Below are 21,785 nucleotides of genomic sequence, written 5' to 3'. Positions count from 1 at the left end.
TTAACAAACCAAACACAGAAAAAGCAAATGATAAACGGGATGTATTCCTTGGAATAACACATCGCAGGCGCAAAAACGCCCAATTTTACCTTACAGGAATTGATCGAGAAACCACTAGAGACGGTATTATTAACTATGTCCGAGATAGGGATATCCGTGTAACATATCTTTCTCTATTCCAACCAAAGTATAATCCGGACTGTTTATCAGCAAAAATCCACATTCCGGAAGAAAACCGTGAAACTATCAATATGCGATCATTTTGGCCTCGCGGAGTCAAATGCCGACCATGGATAAACGCCCATGAGAGACAGCAAGGTTGCGAATCAGACGATGTAAAAAAATAAACTTTTTGTTTAGCCATGAACATACATAAAGAGTACGCAATGCACATTGATCTTTTGTTTATCATGTTGTTTTCAATTTTGAATTGGAATGTAAGAGGTATTATGTCCTCTAATGTTTGTTTGACAAATTTATTACGTTTAACAAAGTGTGATGTCGCTGTAATCTCAGAACACAAACTACCTGAAAATTGTTCAAAATTTTTAAACAGTATTGATCAAAGTTATATCAGTACAGCAACATTTGAAAAATCGTTAACCAATGGGGATAAAGGCAAAGGAGGTGTAGCTATATTATATAAAAGATCCCTAGAATTTTACACATCATTGGTTAACACAAACTCAAACAGAGTCATTGGTATTTGTTTAAAAACGCCAAACCATGCACCATTGTATATTTTTGGTGTGTATTTACTATCTGAAAATGATGTAGATAAATATAGAGAAGAACTAAATGTACTTCACGACTTGTATACAATCTATTCTAATCATGGCCATGTTATTTTTGCTGGTGACATGAATGGTAGCCTTCAACAAAAAGATGTTGAAAGAACAAATGCCTATAAATCAGCAGAACTTGTAACATTTTACAGAAAAAACAACCTGTTTTTTCCTTTTCATAATGTTGAACAATGCAAAGATGTATATACTTTTATACCATGTAAGACAATGTTAGACTACACATTTGTCAGTGAATCGTTGAAGAACCACCTAGTAGATTATGATATTATTCAGGAAGGTGTAATATCAAACACGTCAGACCATTTACCTGTGATCGCTAAAATTGAGATTGTAGAGAACCCCCATATCCTATTACCAAACACCACTAAGTGGCCCGCATGGCACAGGATATGTAAGGACTCAAAAAAATCATATTGTAATCAACTGCAAACAGAGTTAAACCAACATCTTCCACCAGAGAAAGATGAAATGTCACTGAATGAAATAGATTTTTACACTACAACAATCGTAAATGCTGTAATAAAAAGTACTACTCTAACTATCCCAACGTGTTCCTATAATCCTCATACCAAACCCTACTGGAACACTACAGTTAAGGAGGCGCATAAACGCGAAATGGAATCCAGAATAAAATGGGTCAAGGAAGGAAAACCTCGAGGAATGCAGCACCCATCTTATGCAGAGTATAAACGTAAAAAAAGACATTTTCGACAATGCCAAGAAAGCGCTTCTGAAGAATACATCAAACAAACTTATGAAGACATTGACAACGCTGCAGGAATCGACATTCACTTATTTTGGAAACTCATTCGTCGTCAAAAACCACGTCAATCAAAAATATATCCAGAAATACAATTTGCAGATCGGACTGGTAACACACCAGAAAGCGTTGCTTCGGTATTTGCTGAATACTTTTCCACAATATATCAAACTGAACAAAATTATACCTTTGATAATGATTTCTACAACAGTATCATCAATGAATACAATAATATTAAATCCCAAGAGACTCAAAATTCTATTTTCTGTCCGGATGACCGCATTACGGAAAAAGAAGTTCTTGACTCAATTTCACTATTAAAATCCAAAAAAGCTCCTGGACCAGATAAAGTACAGTCAGAACACCTAATACACGGAAAAGAAGTTCTGTCTAAATACTTATGTGTCTTGTTTAATAGTATATTAAATCTAGGCCAAATCCCCTCTGGTTGGAAACAAGGCTTTATTGTCCCAATATATAAAGGTGGAAATAAACCAAAAACATCTCCGGATAGCTACCGACCTATCTCATTACTATCGACTTTATTTAAAGTTTTCGAAAAAATTATCCACACTAGGATTATGGACACTTTATCTAACGAAGAATTATTTCCTAACCCCCAGCAACAGGGCTTCCGTAAAGGCTTAAGTTCTATAACTGCAGCTTTCAATCTTCAAGAAACAATACATCATTACATCGAAAATGGATCTCATGTATATACCTGCTTTTTAGACAGTCGGAAAGCATTCGACACAGTTTGGAGAAAAGGTTTACTGTACAAACTCAATAATATAGGAATAAAAGGAAAGCTATGGATGCTAATAGACGACTGTCACATCAATACTAAAAGTGCAGTGATTGTAAATTATCAACAGTCAAAATGGTTTCCTGTAGAACAAGGAATTCGTCAAGGAGGCGTCTTATCGGGTTTTCTATATACCGTTTTCATTAATGACTTACTTAACGAGCTGGAAGTCATAAATAAGAACTTCGGAATCAATAGAATCAAATCATCAACCCCAGCCCTTGCAGACGATATTGCTTGTCTATCTTCAAACCCATACTCACTTCAAACCATGCTTAATACAGCGTACTACTATTCTTGCAAATGGAGATTCTCTTTCAACGCTGGAAAATCATGCATAATAGTGTTTGGAAAAAATCCCAAAACTAACTTCACGCACCAATGGTTAATTGGAAACGAAATTATACCTATACAAAAAGATTATAACCATCTTGGCATAATCCAAAACTGCAATTTTAAATCTATTACTAGAACAAAAGAAGCATGCGACAAAGGCCGGCGCTCATATTACGCAATAAAAAATTTGTCGTCTGGAAACTCTAACCCAGTAACTCTTGTGAATCTTTACAAAAAAGTAGTATTACCCTCTACACTTTATGGCTGTGAAATTTGGAATGAACTTAAACTACAGGATTATCAATTATTAAATAAATTTCAACACTTTATTGTCAAAGACATTCAAGGCCTGAAAACATCAACACGATCGGATATGTGTGAAAGTCTAGTAGGTCTAAGACCCATCACATCAGAAATTGATAAAAAGAAATTACTGTTTTTTGAAAAACTGTGTAATTTTTCCCATGACATATTAGTAAAAAAAATATTCCTCTTCAGACTGTTTACATATTTGAACGACAAGCAGGATAAATCGTTTGGATATGTTAAAGATATATTCTCAATTCTTCACAAATATTCTTTAGAACAATATCTTACTTCTTATTTGGAAACAGGTATCTTCCCGAGCAAAACCGAATGGAAAAAAATGATAAAGTCGGAAATCTTCCGTTACGAAAGTCACCAATGGACTAATCGAACAATTCATGATTCGGACTTTACAAGATTTATTATACTCCATAATGGAACGGGCTTACCAAGAATCTGGAAATTTGCGTGGTCGGCACAACAAAGTAATATAATCAAAGTTATATCAAAACTCTGGACTATTACCCCTACAAGAAATATAAGCACCTGTCAACTATGCAACACTCAATACACAGACATTTTTAAGCATGTTGCTTGTAGTTGCGCGTACTTCTCCACAAACAGGGACATTTTCTGGAGTGATATAATTAACTTCGATCTGGGCATTTGTGCTGAACTTTGCGCTCTTGACGAGGAGGAACTGTACTCATATCTATTGGGTAAAATCCCAGCCACCCCATTATCGGAACAAAATGAAAAAGAACTCATACTTTTATGTGGAAACTATCTTATTAAGGTATTTGCATTATATAAAAGAACAGTCAATGATACACAGTAGTCCTGTACATATATATATATTTTTATTACTATCGTTGTAATTTTTTTTTTTTCTGTAACCACCTCATTGAATTTATTTAGCACGATATATTTCACCTTTCAATTATAATATTCACATTTTCACACTTGTTAAAACATGTATATATATATATATATTTTTTTTTTTGTATCTCTTTATAAATATTTCATAATTGTTGTATAATATGCATGTTTGATTTTGTTCAATAACATACATTCCATGTACTCTCTGAAAAGAGGAATAAAATATTGAATGAATGAATGATTGAATAAAAGAAATGCTATGCATCATTGCTTTTAATTTATGTTGTCAACATCCCCTTTAATTTTTGTAGATTTACCCGCTTATTCTGTTAAAATTTAATTTAATTGTCTGAAAACTTCAGACTAGTGCATTCACTGCATTGCCAAAAGTATTCAAGTTTCTTTCTGATCTCCAAGAGGAGACATTCATATCCAAGCTGTTTTGTTTTGTGGGAGCAAATGAAACAGAACTTTGCTGATTAGCATATTTCTTTTTAATAATGCTCATCAGTTGAAAGAAATATCAACTGTGCCATGTTTTACACAATTAAGATAATTAAGCAGTCCTATGTTTTCTGGAAAGTTTATAGTGTTCCTGACAATTCTATTGTGGCCTTGCCAACAGGACATACTGTATTCGACAACTCTGTTAAACATTGTTTAAATGGTTTGTTTTTATCTTCCAATAGGTGAATATTTTGATAATCATGAGTTTTTATTAATTAACCTTAACCAAAAATGTTTGACCGTAGGTAAAAAGCTATTATGAATTATGAAGGTCTGTGGTGGTAACAATTGAAGCGAATATGATAACCAATTCATTCTTTTTGTGCATGATTATTTGCAAACTTTTGTTTTATTTATGCTTGGGATTTTTGGTGTTCGAAATCTTTCAAGAATTGGCTTTTTTATATCATGTATATTGGGTCAATTTTTATGGACATGTCACTTCACTTGATACTGCTCATTATTTGGTGATATCTAACCCTCAGTGGTATTAAACAACTGTTGAACGAGGAAACTATTGGTGTATAAATGTGAAAAAAAAATTCATTTTACTATGTTATGTAATGAATTACATAATAATGGAGAACATCAATGTTTAGATATTGTTTTGATTTCAATTTACATATACTAATAAAGAACAGACAACATTAAAATGATGGTACAAGAAATTTTACAAGCTGAGGATTGGAAAAATAAAAATAGTCTCTTTGAATTCATGCAAACATGTAACAGTAAACTACATTGCAACTAGGATGATTTTACTAGCAAATCTTTAACTATCTGTATGTTGCGTCATCATAGCAAAACCACCTTAATTAACACCTTTGGATTCTGATTTATCGGTAAATGTCACCAAGGAAATCTTTGTGTCTGCGTACAGATCTAAAATATCTTTAGAATCTATCAATTAAAAGATAAGGTTTTGTAACCACTATTAGTCAATGGTGTTAATAAGAGTAAATATTGTATTTGCTTAATTCTGCTTCAAAACTGGCACAATAGCTTAGCTGATAGTTTTGTCACGTGTGCCTAAATGTTAAATGAACAAAAAAAATTTTTTTTGTAACTTTTCTGTTTAAAGACTTGTACAAAACATAAAATTTTAATTTATAATTATCTATAATACACAGGGTTTGAAAATTTACTAAATAGAACTCACAAAATAAAATGTCTGTTCCAAATCTGGTTTCAGCCTTTCTCTCTTCAGTTTATGTTTAGATATGCCATTTTTAAATAAACTAGAATGTATAATGTTGAAAACATGATGCCTTTGAATCAATGTTTTAATAACATAGATTGAGTCTGCTGTTGTTTTTCATACATTTATTAAATAAAAGTAGTTTATATGCATTTACATTGAAAAAAAAAAAGCTGTCATTAGCCTTGTGATATTTTAAGGTAATTTTTTGGGTACTCGAAATAATTTATGAGTTGTATATTTAGGGAGTTTCCACCCTGATACCAGTTATTAAATAAATTGACATAATATTATTGTGGACCAGAATATACCAGAATCAAAAAAGCCATATCAGAATGCAAATTAATTTCCATATCATCCACCCTTTTAAACAGTTAGCGCATACCCTAAATGCTGTCTTTTAACCGAAACTATTAAGCAAACTGGATGCTACCTGTAATGATTCAAAGTATAGAGAGAAATGAAAGCTGATCTTCAATTTTATGTCATTTTACACTTCATCCAACAAAAATGACCAAGGCCTAACAAAAAAATACGTTTGTTTCTGCTTTCCCGACGGACCCTAACTTAAACCCCCCAACCCAAAAAAATTTTCAGAGTTTTTTCGTAAATTTCCGTTTTTATCCGTTTTTTGTTAAAATTTCGTTTTTATCCGATTTAAAAATTTATTGTGTCCTCTAAATTTAAGTCGTAAAAACACTTATAGAACTTATTTAGATATCATCAGTGTTGTGTAGATGTTTGTTATTTACAAATAGCAGCACATGTCATGCCAGTTAAGCTCGAGAAATGTTCCCACCAGCCGGGGAAAAAGTTCATCAGATCATTTAAACAATGACAACAAATACTTGGTTTTTTTTTTAATCTTACCCAGTTTAATAGATAAATGGTTTAATATGCACAATTGAACAGAGGAGAGGGGGAAAAAAAAAAAAAAAAAAAAAAAAAAGCCGATCTACCAACCCTAATTTTTTTTCAGCCTGAAAGCGGAAACAAACCTATTTTTTTGTTAGGCCAAATTCACATTTTAATTTATCAAATTTAAGAATATTTGCCATAAGCATATATGCTGAATGCCTTATGTCATGTAACCAGAACTATTACACAACATGGAAGCTTTGTCAAAGCACTACCGTATTTTTTGGACGAGTCGTCGATGAGGACGACTAGTCAAATTGCTCATTTTTAGCCAAAATTTTAAAAAGATCCTACTATACATCGATACAACAAGTCAAACTTATCACTTTAAAATGGCGTATCAAACTGCAAGTAACATTATCAGTTTATGATGCACATTATGTCCCCGATATTGCTACCAATTATTATTAATGATTAACATTTAAACAATTTCACTTTATACTTATGCATCGTATTTTCAAATACCGTTAACATCTATAAAGTTGCTTGCATTGTATACAATTCCCGATATTACGTGTAATGCAGGTTGTATGATAGTAAACTAACCTTACTTTGTCAGAAATATTTTATTCCCATGTATTAAATTAAATTTCCACTCTGACCATCGCAGTGTATTCGCCATTACGTAACCAGCCACCTGTTGACTCGGCGCGTGGTCAATGTTTGTGTAACAATTTCCGGTGTCAGAAGCATGCACCTGTCTCCTGTCGGACTTCAAAGGGGGATCTCAAGTGCAGAAAGCTTAGCAATTACTATGATTTGATGAAACTTGTTTATTTTTTATCCAGTAATGCAGTTACACGCTATTGTTTTCCATAGACACTGTTCGAAATAGATCGATCATTTGTACGACTTTATAATGACGATATATGACATACATGTTTCCTTAAATTTTTTAATAACAATGATCAAAGAATTGGACAATAATTAAACAATGAACTATAATCACTCTTATAACAGTACTCTTTATATACACAGGGAGTAAACATACCTTATGGATCTCAGCTGTAGGGAATGATAACTATAGTATTAGCACAACCAGTGTCAGCCTATTGTATTAACAATTGTATTGATAATTGCCGATTACGTATTTTAAGATTGATTTTGACTAAAAAATATTTCTTATTTACTCTTTACTAATAAAATAATTAAAATTAAAAAATTCCCTGTACTTACTGTAATAATTTTTCCATTCAAATCTGGTTTTAATTTACTGCACAATATTATCTTCCCACTAGTGATATATGGAACCATGTGACGATGTGTTTATACAAACGGAACAGTAAAACTTTGAACTGATTAAAGACATGTACCATTTTTTTTATTACTGTTATTATTATGTATACTAGTGTTAGCAAATGAGTAAAAACAATTATTAATAAAGATGAACAATGAATTCAATAAGGTAATTTCCAATCACACAGCCAACTCAAGATGCTTCTGACCAAGATTTTTAATGCTATTTTTAACAATTTTCTGACCTCAAGCCTTAGACAAGCCAAATTAGACGATAAATCGGGTGCTCTGCTTCAGAGAAAAAAAATACTGACTAATGGTCGGAAAAAAACGGTACTTAGAGGAATCAGAGTACTGAGGATACTAAAAGTTGATCTCATTTGATACAATTATACTGTAACAATTCTTTCAACAAAAGTGGCAAATTCAACAAGATTGCTTACTGCTTTCCAGTACTATCAGTACTTTGATTTAAAGTAAAACATTTGCTATTGATAGAAAGTACGAAAGGTTAGAAATGTTGGTCTTTTTGGCATATAAAGATATTTAGAAGTGATAAACTTTAAGAGTAAATTGCTGCGTTCTGCATTGATTATAGGCACATTTTTGGAACTTGGATTTCGATATAGAAATTATTTGTCGGCGTAGTACAGATCCTGATAGCAAAGAACTAAATGTGTCAATGGTGTGCAGAAAACGTAACATGAATTTTGTTATCTCCTGAATACTTCAAAATCATTATGTAGGTCTGTAGGTTTGTCAGTGTGTGAATGAACTGCACTGCTAAACATTGATAATCAATGTAATCTGAATTATATTTGTAAACACAAAAAGTCCATTGCATGCACATTGTGTGCAAAACAAACAATTAAGGTGCACTGTTATAATATAAAAATTACCTTTCAGTGTAGCATAGATATCTTCCTGATAGCAAAGAACTAAACGTGTACAATATTGTGTGCAGAAAACATAACATGAATTGTGTTATCTCTTGAGTACTCCAAAATGTAGGTCTATAGGTTTGTCAGTGGGTGAATGAACTGCAGCTTAAACATTGATAATCTGTGTAATCTGGGTTGTATTTGTAAACAGAAGTCCATTGCATTGTGTGCAAAACAAATGATTAAGGTTCAATGTTAAAAAGAACGCATGGATTTTGTGAGCTATAGGATATGTATTGTGACACTAGCAGAAGGTACTGTAAAGTCTCATGTATAACATACACTTTTTTCAGCCAAAATTTAATCAAAAGTTTGAGGTGCGTATTATAGCCTTAATCAAATTTGGAAGTTCCAAACAAAATATTGCTGAAAAATCTTTTGTGTGCATTTTCCTTTTTGTTGAAAAAAAAATACATAAAATCAACTAAACACATCATTTCCTATAAAATTATGAATAAGAAAGCATTTATTGTTGTTGATTAACTATTAACAAAGCTTGCATGGTACTTGCTTGAGAAAAAAAACCCAGACCTTTATTCTATAATATTTGGTTTGGGTTTTTTTTTTCTCAGAATAATTGGCTGTTCTTGAAATATACTGAACATATTAAATGCATATCAAAATGGGAATATATAATGAATAACACAATCATATAAATGCAGTCAGAGGCAGGCAATAGGAATGAAAGATGCATGAATTTTTTATTAACAAAATATCAAGCAGATTAAATATGCAGTGTTCAGATTTTCTTGCTACAGCAAGGGGGGGGGGGGTTATTTAGTTAGTATAACTATTATCTTGCATAGTATATTTTTATATTCTTTGTATTATAACAACTGTACATGGTTCCATTTATATTTGTTGAATACCAATTTTCTCTGCAAAAATTCAATGGTTGTTCAAGTGCAATGTATAAAATACATATTTTAAAGGGGCATGGTCACGATTTTGGTCAAATTCAATTTTGCTGTTTTTATTATTTACAATGCTTAAGGAATGTATTTCTAATGATCATATGAAATTTGAGAGTCAGGCATAGTGTTTTGAGCCAGATCCAAGGCTCACAATTCTCTGTCAAGTAAACAAGGCTCGTGCCCTGTTTTTGTTTACGTAAGTTCAATATACCAGTAAAGAATCTTTTTTAAGCTGATTTGTCTATCTTCCTTTTCATTTTAAGCATTAATAAACAGTTCCTAACTTTACCACAATCATTTCAGGTCTAAAACTGGAATTTTCACTTTGATCAACATTCAAAATGTAAACAAAAGCTTTGTTAGCAAAGAATTGTAAGCTTGGTAACTTGCTTATAACTCAACGGATGATACTCGAATTTTAGTTGCCTATTAAAATTGCTTTACTGAGGCATTGTAACCTTTAAAATCAGACAAATAATTTTATTTTTGACCAAAATCATGACCATGCCCCTTTAAAGATAGAAGCATTGGTCACTAAATTTCTGGTAAGCATCCTTGAAATTGTGAAATGCATTAAATCTATGAAAATGATTCCCACAAGTATTAAGTGAGTCATAGTTTGAGATGTAACTCCAAAAATTCACCAGATTTGGGTCTGAACTTTTACCCAAAAAAAAGGGATATTCATATTGTGATTGAGTACTTTACAGTTTTCTTGCCTGTTTAAGTCATTTTTGAACCAATTGAATATTCATTAAGGGACAACAATATCACTTGCTTATAAAAGCTTTCCTATTACAAGCAGACATTGTGTTTTCCCTCATCAAATTCCTGTTCTTTATTGGATATCTATGTAGATTTTGAATTACTATGTGTGGTATTAAGCATTTTCTGCCCACATAATTAAAGTTATAGATGGAGTGTTAATAAATATGTTGTAAAACAGTTATTACTATGTACAATTTCAGAATCTAAAAATGAATTATCTTAATGATGTCATAATGGAGATATGATGCTGTGATGTTAATATGATCCGACCAAAATGAAGTGAAAATCTTGTTGCCCGCTTACCCATCTATTTTTTACTAATAAACATGCTTATGCTTGCACAAACACCATTTTGTTTTTACTATGATGATTAAATGATAAAAACAATAACGTGGATTTATTCTAATTTCCAAGGTCATTATAATTTTGAAGAAATTAAATTTTTTTCTTGTTTCTCAGCTATATTGTTGGAATAGTCCATTTGACTATTAATGACATAGAAACACAAGTAAAATACAGTTCTTCTATGCACATGAGAACCAGGTGTAATACCTGTACTTATATAGACAATGATTCCCTGCCAAATTACTTTATTGTATGGTAATTGTTATACACTAGAGATCATAATTGTCAGCTTTTAAGAATGAAGAACCTTTAAATTGAATTAATTATATTGGTATGTAATACTGTTGTATTAGTGTTTGCAATTTTTTCATGAATACTGCTAAAGAGAAATATAGAAAATTATATTAAGAGTTGCAAAACAAATTCCATTTTAGAGGATTTACAAATTGAGAATGTGATGCAAGGGTTCGTTGAAACAATGAATGTCCTAAGGGAACATCAGAAAGAGTGGGAGGTGTGTTCTACCTATCACTGAAGCACAGAAACCACACAACGCTGAAAAATCTGAAAAGAGATTTTTGAAGTTAGAATCATGGGAATTCATTTGACACCAACGCAACTAAAGGTCTCATGCATTGTTATATTTTTGGCAGAATGCAAGACAGTAGCAGCAGTTTCAGCATGTCTCTCAGCGGTAGTGATACTTTTGAGGACCAGCCCTCCACCAGTGGCTGCAGGTACAAATCCCTTATTGGACGTGATACATTATGATGCACAAATGAAAATTATTATGTTTATTTGATTTTTTTTGTTAAATATTTACAGCAGTGACATGACCCATAAAGAAAAGCGTAAAGCTCGAGTGAAACAATATCTGAGGCAGCTAAAGGCCATGGTGCCGCCAACTTCAGGAAAAAAGGGGAAAATGGGCACCCTTAGTGCCTTACAGCATGTAATAGGAAGTCTCCAGAAAATCCAAGGTATGCATTTAATTGACGGAGCAGGGGATAGAGTGTTTAGTGGATTATATATCATGTATTATTAACATAACTGCAGTACATTGTAATTTCATCACCAAATTATGAGTCATTGTCATTTTATGACCTCAATATCGTCAAATCAGGCAGACCAACATTTTTGTTTATACATGTATCGAAATTTGGAAAAAATAGCTCTATGGTATGAACCATTTCTGACCTATTTTCTATTCACCGACTTGTATTTCATGAAAACAAAATATCAAGATTTTTATTTGATAATTAAATTTTGAGTTCTTACTGAAGAAAATAAATCTCAAAAGAAAATAAAGCCTACAAGTGATTGCAAATTGTGTGTCTAATTCAATATGAGCGTGCAGAATGTAGGAAGAAGATCATGCTGTGGGCAGGGTTTGAGATGGAAAAACTTGAAAAAAGAAATGTCATCAGTAGTTGTTCTGAAACTGAACCTTTAAATCTATGACTTTTCCTTTTTAAGGAAAGGTGTATGATTAAATTTCCTTGATTAAGAATTTATTCAAGATGGAAAATTTGCTTGTGTTACATTTCTTTCAGAATTCTGTGTAAATGATTTGTGCTTACCGTAATCCGGTGAATATAATACGCACTTTTTTCCCAGCATTTTTTACCTTCAGAAAGGGGTGCGTATTATACATCCCTATAGGATTTGGGCATATTTTTTCCTAGCTGAAGCACGGGGTATCATACTGCCGTATTACCTATGCTGTTCACCCCGATACCCCGCTATACATCGTAATATTCCTTCATTATCACATATATATTACTATGTAACCCTTTTAGGAAATCATTGTTATAGCATGTAATTAAAGAAAATGTACACTTTAAGTCTGTTAATAAATAAACTGTTTCAAAATGGCCTTTAAAAATTAATTTGAACTGCCTATTCTTTATCTCCGTGTACGCCGCCATTACAGCTGTTATTAATAGAATGCGGACTTGGATGGCCACGTGCTATTTGACGCCGATCTTTGAAAACAGCTTACACATCATTTGGCACATTTTTAACCATTTTCATTTAATGCTAATTAATTTATTGCAAATAATTATGAATATAAATGATTCTATAACCTATTCCGTTAATTGAAGCCATTGAAACAGTTGTGGTTCCCCACCGCTAACGATTGACACCTTGGGTATCTCAGACAACCCCTTAGGCTATGTGTACTATACACAACACAACTATTTGTGCATATATTTTATTATGTTCCAGGCCTCTAATTGATCACTTTGATCGGAGTCATTTAAGAATTTAATTACATGTAGGTCCGTTATCTCCATACCTGTACATCGTCCGTTTTTCACTTCACAGGGATTGTAATGATTAAACAATTATATCACGCTTGTTAAAAGTAGTTGATTTTATTTACGGTAGAATATTTAATACTAGGTCTATTAAAAACATTGATTACGAAATAAAGATATTACCGCGATGTATTAGTTACAATAAATCCGTATCTAAGAAAATATTGTGTTTTTCTTATTTCCGGTAGCGTATTCCCGCGATGAAGTTGAGCGTGCATACAAAGTAAAACTGCTTTGTTGATACTCAGGATTACCGTTTGGTCAATTTTTTTGATGCGTATTATACATCCCAACAAGCTTTTTTTCACCATTTTCAGGCCCAAAGTGGGGGATGCGTATTGTACACTACTGCGTATTATATTCACCGGATTACGGTACATATTTTGAAATTAAATTGGAACAAATCCCACACTTTCACACCTGCATACATGTACTTTTATTTTCAGAAGAAAAAGATAAAAGTCAATTAGCAAGTGGTGATGCCCTTGTTGAAGAACTAGACAATTCCCTCTTTGATAAAGAATACCAACTCGACTCACAAGTCCTAAAAACAGAGGTTGGAATATAAGTTTAAACAATTGAAAAAAAAATTACAGAATCTAGAAATACTAAAATTATTAAGGATAAGAAATATTTCAAATTGTGTCCAATATGATTAATTGGGATATATGTAATATTAAGTATCAATTTTTAATTTCCAGGAAACTGTTCATGTTGTGCTAACCATGAATGAATTTGCAGTCCTCAAAGTGTCAGAAAATATCACTCAAATCCTAGGATATCCAACAGTAAGCATTGCCTCTCATAACTTATAATTCCATGAAGATGGAAATTGGTTATACTAGAGGAATCTTCCACTGATTATTGTCATTTGAGACAGTTTCTATAAATACTAATGCAACTATTTAATTGTCTGTTTTCTTCATTTGGTCCACTAATAGGTTAATAACTTACATTTATTTTATTCACTAATTGGCTAAAAATTTACCTTCATTTGATACAATAATTGGCTAAAAGCTTACTTATTGGAAATATATTGTAATGGAAAGCTTCATAAGGGATATGAAGATACATTTAGCATCTTGATGGCCCTGTAAACATTGTCTTTGTGTATCAGTAAGCTCAGTCTTGATCATGATAGTTCGTGACAAGCTAAGATTCTGTTAATTTTGATTTAGGAAAATTGCAACCATGGGGCCATGTTATTGCAATTAAGTAGAAAATAAGCAGTTTACAAATCTATCTGGTGTGTTCACCTTAGTAAATCAATTAATTTGAAGTCCCAGATTTGGTGGAGAAATCTAATCATTTACAAATTTTCATTGTATCACCTTATCTGGTACTGTAGACACTCCTGCTAACAATGGTCAGGCAACAATATGATCAAAAGAAACTATTTTAACAGACAAATCGTTGACATTGATGTAAGTTTATGTTAATGTTACAATAAATTTCTAGGTCCTTGGAAACATGCATTAAGAGCATTTATACATCCGTGTGTATATAGAGGCTTAAAAAAAGAACCTTTTCTCTCTCTCTCTCTCCCCCCCCCCCCCCCCCCCAAAAAAAAAAAAAAGAATATTTTAATTATTGCTGAATCTGAATTCAAGTTTTGAATGTCATTTGTTATAGGACAGCTGGATCAACAGAAGTCTTAGTCATTTTGTTCACAAAAAAGACATAGTTACCATCCATAACAATCTCAATGTGGAAGAACTCGTACAAACGACAGATTATGATGGTAAGCTGATGGAATGATACTTGAAACATGGACTTATCATCACTTTACTGGGTTTAATAGTATATTACCAATAAAGTATACATGTCAAATTATATAGTTTATGCTGTAGATTCTCCAGTTGAGAGCAAACCCGAAGCTAAAAAAGTCAGCAGGCAAATAAGGAAGAAGTTCTTCTTCAGAATAAGGTAACAATTATGTTCAGTTTTGTTCCCAATACCAAAGTTGATTACAACCACGCTAACAAAAATCAATAAATTTTAATTAGCGAGAAAAGATCTTGTTTTGTTAGAAAAATCAATATTTCTCTTCCATAATCAGTACTTGTTGCTTTTTTCAATCGTCCATCCTACCTCTGTCTCAATTTCTTAGACATTACGACATTATGAAAAAAATACTGTTTGATGTCCGAATAGTTAGGCAGGTAGTTTTTTTTTTTTAATTATCTTGCAAATTGATAATCATCATAAAATTTACAGGCTAAAAAAATTCTTTTCTTTTTGTTATACCAGCACAGCTAGAAACATTTGATATTTGTTGCTATAAAACATTTAAAATTTGTTTAAAAGATAGCTTTGGCAATCTTTTTTTTTTTATCAAACTACAAAAAAAAATTTTAAAATTCATATATGTAGATAAAGGCTTCTTTTTCCTCAAGTGTAATGTTTTATGTGAAAGAAAATGTAACATCACTGGATTAAAGTGTCAAAACCTGATATCCAAAGGTTGACCTAGCTTTTATTGGTACAAATTGCCTGTACTGATGTGTTTTCACATACCATAGTTGATAGCCTTTTTACGAACAATTATTTCATATTTTGACATAAAAATTCCATACATACAGATATATTTACTTTAAATTTTATTTCTTCCTCCAAGAAACTACAAAGGGTTACAGCATAGTGGCTTCAGCTTGGTAAAACCTGACCGTTTCACAACTGTCCAAGCCACCATGTCCATTGGTTATTATTCAGAGAGAAACAAAGCTGACTCCCCGTCATCCTCCTCCTCCGAGGACTGTGTACAGAAGGGGAGGAAATGTATCTTCCTAGACTGTACTCCCCTACGTCCACTCTATAATGGTAGGTGTTTGGAACTTTCATAAGATTAACAAAGTAATTTAGCTTTTTCTTTGGGAAAGTAGTAATCTTACTGAATACCTTGAACTGGCTTAATGTTGTGGCAGTTAAAGCAATATGAGCTGTATTTTTAGAATTTTACTTTGCTGTAAAAGCCTAGTAGTATGGTAAGTCTGTTTGTAACTTAAACTTTTATGATAAAGAAGGTCGGAAAAAATCATTAATAATTGTCGGAGGAAAGATATCTCGTCTAAGGAACATATAGCAAATCAATTTTTGTACAGGACGACAATAATTCAATTTCGCTCCATTAAGGCTCCTTAACGGCCCATTTCACAAAAATTTAGCAAAAAGAAATTTAATCAAAGTACTAAAGAACTGACGGGAGTTGATTTTGTCGATGTTTATTTATTTTAAAATCAATGATATGTTATTTTGCATGACAAGTACATGTAGTTTCTAATTTGAATTGCGCACATTTTTATTATATGAATTTTTGGACTTTTTCTACAAGAATATTGAGAAAACCCCATATGAATCATGCTAAATAATATTTAAAGATAAAATTAATTCAATCAAACTATGTATCACTAATAGAAATATTTATCGAAAATTGTATGGATCCAAGCAATATTGAACTTTAGTCTTGTTCAATCTCGGACAAGGATTTATGGAGACAGCCGAGCGTCGAGTTGAACGAGACTATTTTGAACTCTGACGTAGGAATACATACGACTACAAAAAATATTTTAATTGTTCGTACCATTTAAAATCTGACTATTTTCAAGGTATTTATAGATAAGTTTCCTTAAAAACAATGCTTTAGCATACATTACGTCGAATTTTCAATTATTTTCAAGAACTAAGTCTTGTCAGCAGCAATGATTTGTGCTGAGGTCCAAACACTGTTTCACTTTCGGTGTGTCTGAGTTACTGCATAGGAGAGTTGATTAAAATCATTTCCCAAAAACCAGGATATTTTTGACATTTTAGTAGAAAATAACATTTTCGTTGAAAATAATATCATCATATTGCTTTAATATAACTGTTATTATTGGCATCTGTAGATTCAGAAAATTCTTTTTTCCTATAATATAATCCCGAACAAAATTGTTGAACAAAGAAAATCTTCACTAATTTGTTACTTTTCTTTCAGTTGAAAATGTACAGTTAGATAAGCAGACTTTCCATATGAGGCATACCATCTATTGCAGTTATAGCTACATGCATCCAAAGTAAGTGCTGCTTAGCTTTCTATTCATGTAACATGGTAATTCTTTAAGTGAATTGATAAAAAACTGAATTTAAGAGAAATTGATGTCATTTTACTAATAGGCAGGATGAGATCAAGCTTATTAAAAATACTGTCTTAGCTGTCGCTTTAATGAAGATGATTTGATGAAGAACAAAGATGCATATAGTAAATTAGTGACATATTTTTAGTCTTGGCTGCATGCACTTTTAACAAATTCTTACATTGATTTATAGCAAAGTGATTTTGTATTCCTTACTCATGAAGGAAAGTTATACTTTTTAATACTTTGTAAGGTCCAAATACATGTTATTAAATGTAATCAATAATTGTGTGTGATTTTTCAGTGCCATTCCCCTGTTAGGGTACTTGCCACAGGACTTAAATGGGATGTCAATCTTTGACTTTTATCACAAGGACGATCTGGAGACATTGTGCAACATTTACAAACGAAGTAAGGACCATTCTAAGTCTGATTTACTGTGGAGAATATGAAACCATGTACATCCACTGTTTATTTTCATGTTGTTGACCATTCTAAGTCCAATTTACTGTGGGGGAATGTGTTTATTCTCATGTTACAAGGTTAGAAATGTTCAACAAGGCTCGTATTAACTGAAAGTGTTGTATTTTAGTTATAGTCTCCAAAGGAACGACGTTCAAGAGTAAGCCAATCCGACTGAGGACTAGGAATGGTGACTGGTTGACGGTGGAGACGGAGTGGTCCAGCTTTGCCAACCCCTGGTCACACAGACTCGAGTTCATCATTGGTCAGCATAGAGTGATCAAGTAAGCTTAACACAGTGCTCAGTCATGTAAACCAGTAATGGGACAAATACCTCATATCTGTAATATTTCAGTTTTATCATTTTGGCAATTACCTCTTAGCATTTGATTTGTTTATTTCAGGTTTATTTTTTTCTTTCATTTTTTTTTAAAAATTCAAAACATTTTTGTGATTGCAATTATTAAATCAACCCAAATCAGTCACCTGAGTAGCAGTAGGAGAAAGAAAAAAAAATTGTTAAATATATTGTAATATAATTTGATTTTAGACCACCAACTGATTGCAATGTCTTCCGTGAGGCAGAGCAACTTACTATGATACCAATGCTCAATGACCATCATCAGAAGTTACAGCAGAAAATCAGACAGATGTTGTTAGAGGTAAGGAATGTGTGCACAACAATATTAAGATTATTGAATATAATTTTTAATACATTCTCCTTCACCAACACCTTAAATGCATGAATTGTTACAGAAAAAAAGTATTTTATAACAAGATGTTTACATAGTTCATAGTATAATAAGTAGTTTACTAATAAGTCTTTTATCTCTTCTTGTTTTATTAAAATTCACCGAAGCTTATTAAAATAAAATGCAGAAGAAGAAATTATGTTGGACAGAGTCCTGTTATATTTGATATGAGGTTAATACTACTAGTAACCTACTAGATGTGTGTAAATGTTTGTTAATATGCAAGTTTGTACTGGTTTGCAGCCCGTGAGTGAGGAAAAGACCGTTGTCAAGCATGAACCAACGACAGATTCTTCTGATGACCTGAGGACTTCACGTATGAAATTTTAAGGATCAAGGGTTTGGGTGGATAGACTTGAACTTTATTTTGAATTAATTTAAGAAGAATTATCGCAAGTTATAACATTTGTTGTACCTAAATATATGAATGAATTAATTTGACCTATGCAAATTTTTTATTGATGCTGTAAGATCTAATATTGTGGGTTTTTTTTTAAGTAATAATTTTTCATGTGTTTTGATTAAATTGTTCAGAAAATTGTTTTTAGAATAAATACATAAGGATAAAAAATATTTCGCTATTCTCAAAAGATTTATAGCAAATATATCCAGGTAAACACTGCCCTTATTTTAAAGAATTACCTTAATTGTATAATCTTTATTGCAGAAGAAACAGAAAAAGTTCAGAAGAAGAGCAAACAGCAAACAGAAAAATATGTGGACAGAAAAGCTGGAAAGTGCTCGGTAAGGCAAAAGTTTTAAATCACTGAGCTGGTTGTTTTGAACTTTGTGCTTTAAATGCTGTACATGTATGTGTAATTACAGCACTGTCTTTTTTGGGGTGCTGTGCATGTGCACAATATGCTATAATAATATTTCAAATGTGTCCACGGTTTCAGGAGTCCCTGCAGTCCACAGAGTCACTAGGAAGAAGTTCACTCCAAACTTTTCCAGAGCATGAAACTTCTATGGCATATGAGCAGTTAAATTATGCCAATAGTATTAAAAGGTAATTAAAATGAGAAATGTATTACACAGTTTATGATTTTAGAGTATTTGCATCTAAATTATCTTGAAACATGAATTTGGTAAAGAGATGAAAACTGTTTAAGGTATTTCACTACACCGAAACTTATACTTTTTAAGACACTACGTCACAAGATGGCGATTTAAATGTTTTGTTAAACTGTATCAATCGATTCAGATGTATATCGTCATAGCTCAGTGGTTAAAGTATCAGGGTTGTGAACCGCAGGTCATGAGTTCGAACCCACCTGGGACTTTTGTTTATGTTTACTGAATGACATTTTTGAAAATATCATTTTTTATCTAAAATTGCACATTTTTTCGCCTATTTGACATATATACTTCTTATCCATCATGCATTCTATCATAATCAAATAATTTTCTGCTGATTTGAGAAACTATTTCAAGGTGTAGTGAGGCACCTTAAGTTTGCAAATCAAATGCTATTCTGAAACCTTCACATTGTAAAGGTTGAATGGTAATATTGTTTGTTGATTGTGTATACTTTTAAAAAAGTCTTTTGATTTTATGTAATATTCATGTACATGTAATAAGAAGTGAAAGTTTTGCTATAATGAACGTTTTGATGATTCTTTTATTCCAGATACCTAATGAGCCAACAAAAAACGTATTCGTCATCTTCAGAGAAGAAAACAACATCTGAGGAGGAAACTGATACACCTTGCACCATCTCCACAACTACAGCAGGTAATTTGTGGGGACAATCAACAGGTTCTAGATGCGAAAAAAAAAATCTGTTGAAGTCAATACTAACTGGGCATTACCTCAGTAACATTTTGTACCCAGATTTGTTAGATTGACATTCTGCAATTCTCCATATTTACCAACAAAATTGGGTGTAATATTGGACCTGATAGGTGTTATTTGTTATTTTCAGAAGCATCAGACTCTGAGTTTGAAGTTGATATCTCCGTTCCAAAACCACCAAGCTTTGGGAGCAGTACAAAGGTACAGAACAATAACAATTACACCACAGTCATTTTTTTCCCCAATATTTTTTCTGAATCTCAAAATAACTTGTTAAGTATTATAAATACAAATACCTGAGATTAATCAAGGAAAGATTTTGAAATACCTGAATTTTTTGGAAGCACAATACATTGCATTTAGTACAATAATTTATCAGTTTTCAAAAAAAGTAAACTGCAGCCGAAAGTTTATACTATTTGTTTTAAAGTTTGAAGTCAATTTTTGTATCATAATCATGTGACACATGAAACATGTAATAACATTCTGTGACATTTTTGGGAGTTGATTTTAATCAACTCTGCTATGCACTTACCCGGGCAAAGCGAAAGTGAAACAGTGTTTGGACCTAAGCACAAATCAATACTGCTGACAACACTTAGTTCTTGAAAATAATCGATAAATTCGATGCTATGTATTCTGAAGCATTGTTTTTCAAGAAAACTTATTTATTATTACCATGAAAAATAATAAGATTTTTTAAATTGTACAGACAGTTTAGATATTTTTTAAAGTCGTATGTATTCCTACGCTAGAGTTCAATGTAGTCTCGTTCAACCAGACGCTTAGCTGTCTCCATTAATATCTGACAAAACAAGGTCTCTCTTGCTTGTCGGAGATAAAGGGAGACAGCCGAGCGTTTGGTTGAACTAGACAAGAGTTCAAACTTGCCTGGATCCATACAATTTCTCAGAAATATTTCGATTACTGATAGTACTTGCCTTGCAAAATCACATATCGTTGATTTTGAATAAATGATAATTGATCAAATCAACTCCCGTCAGTACTTCAGTACTTTGATGTTTATTAAAGGTACTACTGTCAGAGCAAGAACAGAGGGAGGACATTGCTGGTAGTCCAGCACACCAAATAGAGGATAACACAGAGGAAATATCCACCTCCCCTGGGGCTGTTGCACCCACCTCCATGTTACCCCCACCCTCTGTGGAGAATATGGACACAATCCGTCTGTTAACCCTGACACAGGACGCATTGTTACGACACACCAAACAACAGGAGGACCTGTTTGTAGCTCATGCCAAGCAGGATAGAACTCCTATCATCCTCAAATCAAAGGAAGGGGACATGCTTCAAGAGAGGAAGAGAAGTCATTCCCCCGACCATGAAAAGAGCTTCTACAGGCCAACCAAGGCCTCGAGAAATGACAGCAATATTTTGATCCCACCATTTCCCTTGCCAAATATAGGGTACCCGGTTCAGTACAGGCAAGGTAATGCCCCTAGAGGTGGGAATGTGAATGGAGGTCAACAAATTGTGTCTCAGTCTGGGCTTCCTGTTTCTTCTACCAAACTGTCACAGAGTAATGTAGAAAGTAGAGCGACTCCAATACAGAGCAATGTGATTTGGCCATACTACCCTCAGACGGCATCAGGTAACTGCAAAGA

General features: G+C 32.6%; 1 protein-coding gene across 4 annotated transcripts in view; it reads left to right on the top strand.

The window, feature by feature from the left end:
- Positions 1-21,785, top strand: part of LOC128187066 (period circadian protein-like) — a 37,801-nt gene that overhangs the window by 6,556 nt on the left and 9,460 nt on the right. For 3 of the 4 annotated variants that reach the window (XM_052857149.1, XM_052857152.1, XM_052857151.1), the window contains 17 exons: positions 11,373-11,456; positions 11,545-11,699; positions 13,487-13,596; positions 13,742-13,828; positions 14,673-14,781; positions 14,891-14,966; positions 15,658-15,860; positions 17,014-17,092; positions 17,457-17,563; positions 17,745-17,898; positions 18,165-18,276; positions 18,610-18,682; positions 19,034-19,110; positions 19,266-19,375; positions 19,997-20,100; positions 20,291-20,361; positions 21,193-21,772. In XM_052857149.1, coding sequence (XP_052713109.1) covers positions 11,373-11,456; positions 11,545-11,699; positions 13,487-13,596; positions 13,742-13,828; positions 14,673-14,781; positions 14,891-14,966; positions 15,658-15,860; positions 17,014-17,092; positions 17,457-17,563; positions 17,745-17,898; positions 18,165-18,276; positions 18,610-18,682; positions 19,034-19,110; positions 19,266-19,375; positions 19,997-20,100; positions 20,291-20,361; positions 21,193-21,772 — 2,291 coding nt within the window. Of the gene's footprint in view, positions 1-11,153; positions 11,234-11,372; positions 11,457-11,544; positions 11,700-13,486; positions 13,597-13,741; positions 13,829-14,672; positions 14,782-14,890; positions 14,967-15,657; positions 15,861-17,013; positions 17,093-17,456; positions 17,564-17,744; positions 17,899-18,164; positions 18,277-18,609; positions 18,683-19,033; positions 19,111-19,265; positions 19,376-19,996; positions 20,101-20,290; positions 20,362-21,192; positions 21,773-21,785 lie in introns of all 4 variants that reach the window. The other variant, XM_052857153.1, reaches the window with a different exon arrangement.

This window comes from Crassostrea angulata, chromosome 6 (assembly GCF_025612915.1).
Source record: "Crassostrea angulata isolate pt1a10 chromosome 6, ASM2561291v2, whole genome shotgun sequence".
Classification (NCBI taxonomy): Eukaryota; Metazoa; Mollusca; class Bivalvia; order Ostreida; family Ostreidae; genus Magallana; species Magallana angulata.
This window is presented reverse-complemented; position numbering and strand designations above follow the sequence as displayed.